The sequence below is a fragment of the Larus michahellis genome, chromosome 24 (genome assembly GCF_964199755.1).
Source record: "Larus michahellis chromosome 24, bLarMic1.1, whole genome shotgun sequence".
In the NCBI taxonomy this organism is placed as follows: Eukaryota; Metazoa; Chordata; class Aves; order Charadriiformes; family Laridae; genus Larus; species Larus michahellis.
Window position 1 is genome coordinate 2,472,138 of NC_133919.1, and position 10,551 is coordinate 2,482,688.

A 10,551-nucleotide genomic window follows, 5' to 3' on the forward strand; every position below is an offset into this window, starting at 1 on the left:
GCCAAGGGCTGCGTGTCCCCTTCCCCGGGCTTCCCCCCCCCCCCCCCCGGCCCCGAGGTGGCCCCCAGGTATCCCCAAGCCCCCTCCTTCCGAGGGCGGGGGGGTATATTTTGCCTGGTTTTGCCCTTTTTTGCCCTGTTTTCACCCAAACGCCCCCCCCTTCACAGAAGCAGGCGACCCTCCAGAGCAGCTTTCATCTCCATCTCTTTATGAGAGGTCTGTACACAGTCAGCACGGTCCGGGGGGGGGGGGAAGGGAAATTGGGATGGGGGGGGGGGGAGAGGAAACAGCGAGGGGCCCCCCCCCGGGGCTGGGGGACACCAGCGCATCCCCCGTCCTCCCCCCAAGGGTCTCAGCGGGGGGCGGGTCCCGAACAGTCATTTTTGCAACAAAAAACACTTTTTTTTTTTTTTTTTTTTTTTTTTTTTTTTTTTTTGGAGGGGGGGGGGGAATTAGTGTGGTCCCTGTGCTGGAGACAATAAATAGAAGGGGGACACACACACACACACACACGCACGGGGAGGGGACACACACACACACACACACACACAAGAGCCGGCGGCCGCACACAGGCGCTCTGCGGGTTTTAGCTTTTATTAAATAAAATATATTAACATATACTCTCTCCGGTGGGCCCCCCCGCCCCCCCCCCACTTCGCTAGTTCCCCCCCCCGCCCAGGTTAGTAGCTAGAGCTGAACCCCAAAGACACACACGCCCCCCCCCCACGCACACGCTAATGGGGGCTGCGCCTGTTTTCCCAGTCTGGTGCCCCCTCCCTCCCAGTATGGCACTGGGGGAGGCTGGAAAGACACACCGCCCCCCCCCCCCGGCAAGGTGGGGGTTTGGGGGGGGGGTCCTTCCAATGCCCGGGGTGGGGGGGTTGGGGGTCTGGGTGTTGTTTCCCCCTCCCCTCCCCAAATATCACCACCCTGCAGAGGGGCTCCCACTGCGTCCCCGCCATGTCACCTCCTCGTCCCCCCCACCCACACAGCCCCCCCCCCCCCCGCCCCGGGGGGGGGGACGGACGATGGGACGGGACACGATGCCACGCTGCAGCCGTGTCCCCCCACCCTCCCCGTGGGGCTGAGGCCTGACAAACTCACACCATCCTCCATCCTGCCCTGGAAGGGGTGGGGGGGGTCAGCAAAGACACCCCCCCACCTTCTCCCCCCCCCAATCTCAGCCCTGCTGCTCGCCTCCCTCCCGACCTGCCCTGTCCTTCGTCCCTGCGCCCCCCCCCTGCCACCGCGACGCTCACTTGGGTCCCCAGCCCTGTGTCGTGTGTCCGTCCCGGCCCCCCCAGCAGTGGGGCGGGGGGGGGGGTTGGTCCCGGTGCCTGTCACACCCCCCCCCCACAAACACAACTTGGACTGGGGGGGGGGTCCCTGTTCATGTCGTCCCCCCTCCCAGCGAGGGCTTTGTTAGGGGGGGAGGGGGAAAGTCCCTGGGAATAGCAAAGCGTGTGTCCCCCCCCCGCCCCGTCACACGCACACCCACACGCACACGCAGAGCTGCCCCGGCCCCCGCGGGGTGGGGGGGGGCGTTAAGACTTTGTTAGTGACCGCGCCGGCCCCCCCCCACGCCACCTGCTCCGGGGCCGGAGAGGTGGCAGGGGGACACCGAGGGAGGGGGGGGGGGGGGGGGGGGGGGGCGGGGGGGGGGCACAGCCTTCCTCCTCCTCCTCCTGCTCCTCGCCCCCCCCCCTCAGGCTTTCTTGGGTGGGGGGGCCAGTTTGATGATCTCCTCTTCAGAGGGCTGTCGGATGATGTCTGCTGAGACACGGGGGGGGTGTCAGTGGGGGCCTCTCCCTTGGTGGTGGGGGGGGGTGTGTCGGCCTGTCCCCCCCCCCCCCCAACCAGAGGGACCCTGTCCCTGCCATGGGGGTCCCTGCCCTGGGCGGGGGGGGTCCTGCAATGGGGAACCCTGCTTCTGCCGGGGGGGGGTCCCTGTCCCTGCCCTGGGGGGGGTCCCTGTCTCTGCCCCTGCCCTGGGGGGGGGTCCGTGTCCTTGCCTTGGGGTCCCTGTCCCTGCCAGGGGGTCCCTGTCTCTGCCCTGGGGGGGGGTGTGTGTCCCTGTCCCTGCCTTGGTGACCCTGTCCCTGCCCTGGGGGTCCCTGTCCCTCCCCTGGGGGGGTCCCTGTCTCTGCTCTGGGGACCCTGTCCCTGCCCTGAGGGTCCCTGTCCCTCCCCTGGGGGGGGTCCCTGTCTCTGCTCTGGGGACCCTGTCCCTGCCCTGGGGGTCTCTGTCCCTGCCAGGGGGTCCCTGTCCCTGCCCTGAGGGTCCCTGTCCCTCCCCTGGGGGGTCCCTGTCTCTGCCATGGGGACCCTGTCCCTGCCCTGGGGGTCCCTGTCCCTCCCCTGGGGGGTCCCTGTCTCTGCCATGGGGACCCTGTCCCTGCCCTGAGGGTCCCTGTCCCTCCCCTGGGGGGGTCCCTGTCTCTGCTCTGGGGACCCTGTCCCTGCCCTGGGGGTCTCTGTCCCTGCCAGGGGGTCCCTGTCCCTGCCCTGAGGGTCCCTGTCCCTCCCCTGGGGGGGGTCCCTGTCTCTGCTCTGGGGACCCTGTCCCTGCCCTGGGGGTCCCTGTCCCTCCCCTGGGGGGGTCCCTGTCTCTGCTCCGGGGACCCTGTCCCTGCCCTGGGGGTCTCTGTCCCTGCCAGGGGGTCCCTGTCTCTGCTCTGGGGACCCTGTCCCTGCCCTGGGGGTCCCTGTCCCTCCCCTGGGGGGGTCCCTGTCTCTGCTCCGGGGACCCTGTCCCTCCCCTGGGGGGGTCCCTGTCTCTGCTCTGGGGACTCTGTCCCTGCCTTGGGGGTCCCTGTCCCTGCCCTGGGACAGGGGGGGGTCCCTGTCCTGGCATGGGGTACGGGGGGACGGTGGGGGGGGGACGGTGGGGGCTCACCCTTGTACTTCTTGGCGCTGGGGGATGCGGGTGAGCTTGGTGTCCACCTCGTCCTCCTCGGAGATCTTGAGGACCTGGGTGCGGTACTGCACCACCATGGTCAGCAGGTCGGGGCGGCGCGAGAATCTCGAAGATGTGCTCGATGTACGACAGGTTGTCTGCGGGGACGGGGACGGGGACGTGTGTCGGGGCCACCCGCGCTGCTTGGCAAAGGGTGCTCAGGGACAGGGGACGGTGATGGGTACCGCAGTAGGGGACAGGAGCTGGGGACAAGGAGCAGGCAGGGATGGGGACCAGGGACAAAAATCCCAGGGGATTGGGGACTGGAAGAGGGGGACAAAGGACAGGAATAAAGGCTGGGATGGGGACCAGAGCACGGGGCAGGGTCCAGGGTGGGGACTGAGGCAGGGACAGGGGACAAGGACCGGGAGCACGGCCAGCAGCAGGTGACAGAGATGAGGAGCAGGGACAGGACCAGGGATGGGGGACCAGGACAGGGGACAGGGATGAGGGAGGCAGGGGGACAAGGGACTGGGATGGGGACCAGGAGAGGGGACAGGGACCACGGGACAGGGATGGGACCCAGGGGTAGGTGACGGGGACAGGGATGGGACCAGATCCCAGGAGCAAGTGATGGGGACAGGATGGGACTAGATCCCAGCGGCAGGTGACGGGGACAGGGATCAGCAGAGGGGACAGGGACCGGGGGGATAGGATGGGGACAGGGATCAGGAGAGGGGACAGGGACCAGGGGACAGGGACGGGACCAGATCCCAGGGGTAGGTGATGGGGACAGGGATCAGGAGAGGGGACAGGGGGACAGGGATGGGACCAGATCCCAGGAGCAAGTGACGGGGACAGGATGGGACTAGATCCCAGGGGCAGGGACAGGGGATCAGCAGGGGACAGGGGGACAGGGATGGGACCAGATCCCAGGGCAGGTGATGGGGACAGGGATCAGGAGAAGGGACAGGGACAGGGGGACAGGGATCAGGAGAGGGGACAGGGATGGGGACACAGGGATGGGATCAGATCCTAGGGTAGGTGATGGGGACAGGGATAAGGAGAGGAGACAGTGATGGGGACACAGGATGGGGACAGGGAACAGGAGAGGGGACAGGGATCAGGGGACAAGGATGGGACCAGATCCCGAGGCAGGTGATGGGGCCAGGGACCAGCAGAGAGGACAGGGACAGGGACACAGGGATGGGGACAGGGATCAGGAGAGGGGACAGGGACCAGGGGACAGGGATGGGACCAGATCCCGAGGCAGGTGACGGGGACAGGGACCAGCAGAGGGGCCAGGAGGCAGGATGGCGCCCGGGAAAGGCGACGGAGGACGGGGCTGGAGACCAGAACGGGATCAGGGCAGCAGCCAGGAGACGGGTGACCAGGGGACGGGGACGGGGACAGTGATCAGGAGAGGGGACAGTGATCAGGAGAGGGGACAGTGATCAGGAGAGGGGACAGGGAGAGGGGGACGCCGATGGGACCGGATCCCAGGGGGAGGTGATGGCGACAGGAACCGGGATGGCGACGGAGGACGGGGCTGGGGACCAGAACGGGATCAGGGCAGCAGCCAGGAGACCGGGGAACGGGGGACGGGGAACGGGGACCAGGGCCACCCGGGGGGGGGTGGGGGGGGGGGGGATGTTTGTCACCTCTGTCCAGCTTGCTGTGCTTCTCCAGGAAGGCGAACCAGTGGTGGCTGGTGGCGATGGCCTCGCTCTCCTCGCTGGGATGTCCTCCTTGCAGGCCGACTTCAGCTGCTCCAGGTCCTCGGCCGTGATGTTCTGGGCCAGCTCCTCCAGGAGGCTGCGGTACTCGGCCATGGCTGGCACCACTCGTGTCACGAGCTGCCCGGCCTCAGCCCGTGACACCCCCCCCCCCAGCCACACACACACACACATCTCCCCCCCCCCACCCTCAACGCCACGGCGCCAGCCCCGGGCTCCGGCTGGGCCCGTGACTCATGTGACGCTCACGGGATGTGACAGGGACGACGACGGCGGCGGTGGCAGGGGGGGGGTACGGCGGACCCGCCGGGCGCTGCTCACGCCTGCCTGTGCCCCCCCCCCCCCCCCCCCGCCCCCAGCCATGGCGCGGGGGGGGACACAGACGACAAAGGACACACCTCGCACAGGCGCCCTGGCCTCCTGCAGGCCCCCCCCCCCGCTCCCCCCCCCATCGGACGGTGCTGGCTTTGCGGTGACACCCCCCCCCACACCCCGCGCTTTGCATGCACACAGACACCCCCCCGCATCGTATGGTATGACACCCCCCCCCCCCCCAATTGCATGGTGTGACACCCCCCCCTTTGCGTGCACATAGAACCCCCCACCGCATGGTGTGACCCCCTTCCCCCCCCCCCCCGCCCTTTGCATGCACACAGAACCCCCCCCCCTATCTTATGGTGTGACCCCCCCGGCCCTTTGCATGCACACAGACACCCCCCCCCCCGCATCATATGGTGTGACCCCCCCACCTTTGCGTGCACATAGAACCCCTCCCCATCGCATGGTGTGACCCCCCCCCCCAACCCTTTGCATGCACACAGACACCCCCCCCCCCGCATCGCATGGTGTGACCCCCCCTTGACGGCACAGCCCCCCCCCCGCACATACTCATGACATTCGCCCCCCCCCCCCCCGCCCCACAGGCAGCTCTGGGCACCCTGGGGTGGGGGGCGATAGGTGGCGGGGGGGGGGGTGGGGGGGTCACAGCCTGTCCCCCATCTCCTGTTGCGCCTCGGTCGCCATGGCGACCGCTGCCACTCCCTTCCCCCACAACATCCCCCCCCCCCCCCCAGGGATGCGGTTGCCGTGGCGATCACGGGTGTCGTGTGTGTGTGTGTGCGCGCCCCCCCCCACCCCGGGTGGTGTCACCCGTGAGTGCTGGGGGGGGGACGACACAGACACCTTGGGGGGGGGGGGACGACGACGACGACACACACGCACAGACACGCTGCCACCCACCGCGCTGCTCCCCCGGCACGTGCACGCATGCGCACCCCCCCCCCCGCAAACACCCACCCCCCCCCCCCCCGCACACTCGTGCCTACAGCCGTAAACACGCGCCCACCCCCCCCCCCCCCACGCAGACACCTGCAGGAGCCGACACCCCCCCACGCACACGCGTGACCCACACTCACGCGCGGTGCCCCCCCCCCCCCCGCGTTGTGTGTGTGTGTGTCCGTGGTGCCCCCCACCGGGGAAAAGGAGCGGGAGGGGCGGGGGGGGGCAGCCCAGCCGTGTCCGGCCCCTTTAAGGCCGCCGATGACTCAGCCCTTGGCCCGGACGCCTGGGTCCTTCCGGGCGGGGGGGCGGGGGGGGGGGGAGGCGGGGGAGGTGTTGGGGGGGGGGGGGGGGGGGCGGGGACCCCCGTCTCCCCCCACGCCGTGGCCGCCTGCCCGTTCCCAGCCCCAAACGCCTGCCCCCCCCCCCTCCCGCCCCGCCGCGGGAGTGGGGAGGGGTTTGGGACTGGGGGGGGGGGGGGGGGAATGCCCCGGACACCCCCCCCCGCCCCAACCCGTGGGACCCCCCATTCACTCTTCCCATGCAAAGCGCCTCATGAATATGCATGAGGGGCGTGGCCCCGCGGAGGCCCATTCACAAGGGCGGGCGGGGGGCGCCTAATCCCACCGCGGGGGGGGGGGGGGGGGGCAGGACACGGCGAGGCGGGGGGGGGGGGGGGGGCCGGTTCCTTCCCGCCTTTGTCTCCCCAGGTGCGGGGGGGGGGGGGGGGGGGGCTCCTCCAATCACTGCCCCCCCCCCCGCCCCGCCCCGCGATTTTGGGGTGGGTGGCGGTAGCGGGACGGGGAGGAGGGACCCCCCCCACACATACACGGGGGGGGGGGGAGGTGTGTGCTCCCCCACCACCCCCCCCCCCCCCCCCCCCCGCCGCAGCCCGGGGGACAAGGGACCTTTGTGCTGCGGGGAGCAGCAGCGCGGGCGGCCCCCCCCCCCCTCCCCGGGAAACAGAGTCACGGCCCCACGGGCATCGTCCCACCCGTGTCGGGGGGGGGGGGGGGGACGACGGGTGTCCCACCCGTGCCTGGGGGTCCCACCCATGTCCTTGGGGGTCCCACCCCTGTCCTGGGGGGGTCCCACCCGTGTCCTGGGGGGGGGGTTCCACCCCTGTCCTGGGGGGGTCCTACCCGTGTCCTGGGGGGGGGTTCCACCCGTGTCCTGGGGGGGGGTTCCACCCCTGTCTTGGGGGTCCCACCCGTGTCCGGGGGGGGGTTCCAGCCCTGTCTTGGACGTCCCACTCGTGTCCTGGGGGGGGGGGGGGGTCCCACCCCACCCCCGGCGGCGGCAGCAGCATCCCCGGGGCCGCGCATCCCCATCTGGGGCACATCTGGCTGCCTCAGTTTCCCCCACGCGGGACCGCGCAGAAGCTCCGGTGGGCCGGACCACGGCGGTGGGGCGGGGGGGGCGATGACTCGTGGTCCCCCCCACCCCACCTCACCCCACCCCTGCCCTCCCCCGTCCCGACGGAAGAGGCGGCTCCGCTGCCTCCCCGGCCCCAGTTTACCCCCAGTTTGGCCCCAGTTTGGGCCCCGGGGCGCGTGACCTCCCCACGTTGCCACTCGTGTTTCTCAGGGGGCCGGCCACGCGCAACCCCCCCCCCCCCAAAAAAAAAAGCACCCCCCCGCGAGGTTGGGGGGGAGGGGAACAACACCCTGCCCCGGTGGCATCGCCGGTACTGGGCGGCACTGGGAGCACTGGGTGGCACCGTGGCGGGGGGGGGGGTCGCGGGTGGTGGGGGTGGGGGGTCGTATCCCACGCGTGGCATCCGCGGAGGGGGGGGTGTGACACCCGCCGGGGGGGGGACGACGACATGAGCAGCGCGACGGGGTGGGGATGGGGGGGGGGGTGGTGTCTCCGTGTCCCGCGTGGAGCGGGGGCGGGGGGGCGGGGAACGGACACGGCGTGGACAGAACTGCCCATCCCGCCCCCCCCCCCCCCCCACGCCCGGCGGGTCACGGGTTCGGTCCCCCCGTCCCCCCCCTCGGCGGCGAAAGGGGAAGTGGAAGGGGCGGGGGGGTTTCACGGGTGGGAGGAGGAGGAGGAGAAGGAAGGAGGGGGGGGGGGGGGGGGTGTCCTGGCACTACCGGTACCACCGGGGCCGTTAACCCCTTGTTGGGATGTACCGGGAGGGGGGGCATTGCCTTTTAGGGGGTTTATTACCGGGAAAGGGGGGGTCTACTACCGTCCCCCCCCCCCCCCCCCGCCGGCGATGAGGGGACCGGGATCGGGAGCGGGATCGGGACCGGGGCCGGATGGAGGCGGCCGCCTCCATCCGGCCCCGGTCCCGATCCCGCTCCCGCTCCCGGTCCCGGTGGTCGCTGGGAGCTTCCGTTACACCCCCCCCCCCCCATGTAAACACCCCCCCCCCCCCTCCCCGCCACTTACCGGCCGGCTGGGGCGGTGCCGGTGGCGGTGGCGTTGCCGGTGCGGCCGCTCGGTGTCTCGGTGCTGCCGCTCTGAGCAGCGGGGCGTGTCCGGGGGGGGGTGTGGGTGGGCGTGGCTTAACGGGGCGTGGTCCTGGGGGGGTGGGCGGGGCTTAAAGGGGCGGGGCGGGCTCCTCCATCCTCCCACACCTCCCACCATGGATTGGGGGGGGGGGGGGGGGCACGGACACCCGGGGGCCCGCCGTGGGGTGGGGACACGGTGTCCCGTCCCCCAACATTTTGGGGTCCCCGGGGGGGGGGGGCTGGGGGTGGAGGGGTCACCCCGGGAAAGAGCCAAGGCGGGGGGTGGGGGGTGACAAGGGGACATCGCGCGCGGGTGCGCGTGCCCGGAGCATCTCCAGCCCCCGCCCCATCATATGTGTGTGTGTCCCCCCCCCCCACGGCGACACAGCCTGGTTCTTTGGGGACTTTAATGGGGGACAGGGCTGGGGCCAGCACGAGGCCCTAGTCGTCATCGTCGTCGTCGTCGTCGTCATCGTCGTCGTCCTCGGTGTTGATGTCCCCCGCCAGCACGTCCTCAAGCCACTCTTCCAGCTCCTCCGGCCCGGCAGATCCTCCTCGTCCGTCATCTCCAGCCATACGCTGTCGGCCTGGGGGGGGGGGGGGGGCGGGGGGACACACCGGGGGACACACACACACGTGGGACAGGGCCCGGGGCGGAGGGGACACGACACCCACCGAGGGAGCGGGGGACAGGCTGGGACCCCGGCTCCCAGGAGCCGCCTTTGAGGGCCACATGTGTGATGAGCGTTGTCAGGCCTCAGCCCGCAGCTGACGTGGGGGGGGGGGAAATGGGGGGAATGGGGGGGCCATGCTGGGGGTCCTGGGACGGGGCTGGGTGGGGGCGGCACCCACCAAGGGAGGAGGGGGGGACAGGATGGGACAGGCTGGGACCCTGGCTCCCAGGAGCCGCCTTTGAGGGCCACATGTGTGATGAGCGTTGTCAGGCCTCAGCCCGCAGCTGACGTGGGGGGGGGGAATGGGGGAATGGGGGGGGCCATGCTGGGGGTCCTGGGACGGGGCTGGGTGGGGGCGGCACCCACCAAGGGAAGGGGGGGTGACAGGATGGGACAGGCTGGGACCCCGGCTCCCAGGAGCCGCCTTTGAGGGCCACATGTGTGATGAGCGTTGTCAGGCCTCAGCCCACAGCTGACGTGGGGGGGGAATGGGGGGGCCATGCTGGGGGTCCTGGGACAGGGCTGGAGGCGGTGGGGGGGGACGACACCCACCGAGGGAGGGAGGGACGGGACAGGCTGGGACCCGCTCCCAGGAGCCGCCTTTGAGGGCCACAAGTGTGATGAGCGTTGTCAGGCCTCAGCCGGCAGCTGACATGGGTGGGGTGGGGAATTGGGGGGGGGTGGGGGGGGGGCCATGCCGGGGGTCCGCGGGTGTGGGGAGGGGGGGCACACACTCACGTCGGTGACGTTGACCACCCCGATCTGGGGCCGGGACAGGTCGATGTTGAAGGTTTTCTCCCAGTAAGGGATGAGCTGGCGGGGGGGACACAGCGGGGGGGGGTCAGAGCACACACACACTCACACACCCCCCCCAACCCCAGACCCACCCCACAGCGCTGGGGGGGTCGTGGTGGGGTGTCCCCCCCCCACTCCCCGCTCCCTTGGCGGGGCCGGTACCAGCGGGAAATCCTCGGGATCGATCCAGATGATGCTGAGGTCGGGGTTGTCCGTGTTGTCCTGGGCCACGTCCTTCAGGATCTCCAGGAACTCGAACCCATCTTGGGGGGGGGGGGGAGATGGGACGGGACCGGGGGGGTTGACACTGGGGTGAGGGTCCCCCCCTCCGGACCCCCTGACACCCTCCCCCCCCCGGCTCCCCAGCCCCTCCCTCACCCGGATCATCCTCCTCTGCGAAAGCCACGATGTGGATCCCGTCCATGTCGTCCTCCTGGGGGGGGGGGGACACGGCCGGTGTCACCGGGGGGGCCCCCCAGGGTACAGGGGCTCCCCGGGGGGGGGGTGTCAAGGTGATGGGGGCAGGACTTGGCGACGGGGGGGGGTGTGTGTGTGTGTGTCCCTCTCCCCCCACACTCACCCAGGTCTCGTACATGCTCTCGGGTTTGAGTTTCCGCAGCGTGGCCCTGCGAGATGGGGGGGGGACAGTGAGGGGGCACCCCCAAATTCCCCCCCCCCCCCCCCCCCGGAGTCGCTGCCACCCCCCCCCC

The 10,551-nt window shown here is 70.9% G+C and overlaps 2 protein-coding genes across 2 annotated transcripts in view; both read right to left on the reverse strand.

The window, feature by feature from the left end:
- Positions 1-441: 441 nt before the first annotated feature.
- Positions 442-4,728, reverse strand: PEA15 (proliferation and apoptosis adaptor protein 15). Its single transcript, XM_074566757.1, is given in 6 exon segments — positions 442-1,770; positions 2,897-2,918; positions 2,920-3,018; positions 3,020-3,054; positions 4,558-4,638; positions 4,641-4,728. Coding segments are annotated over 6 exon segments (390 nt in total). The 3' UTR covers positions 442-1,705.
- Positions 4,729-8,736: 4,008 nt separating this feature from the next.
- The window catches only part of CASQ1 (calsequestrin 1), a 4,574-nt gene continuing 2,759 nt past the window's right edge, over positions 8,737-10,551 (reverse strand). The window contains 6 exon segments of the mRNA XM_074566189.1: positions 8,737-8,911; positions 8,914-8,959; positions 9,785-9,859; positions 10,004-10,104; positions 10,220-10,274; positions 10,422-10,467. Coding sequence (XP_074422290.1) covers positions 8,814-8,911; positions 8,914-8,959; positions 9,785-9,859; positions 10,004-10,104; positions 10,220-10,274; positions 10,422-10,467 — 421 coding nt within the window. The 3' untranslated portion in view covers positions 8,737-8,813.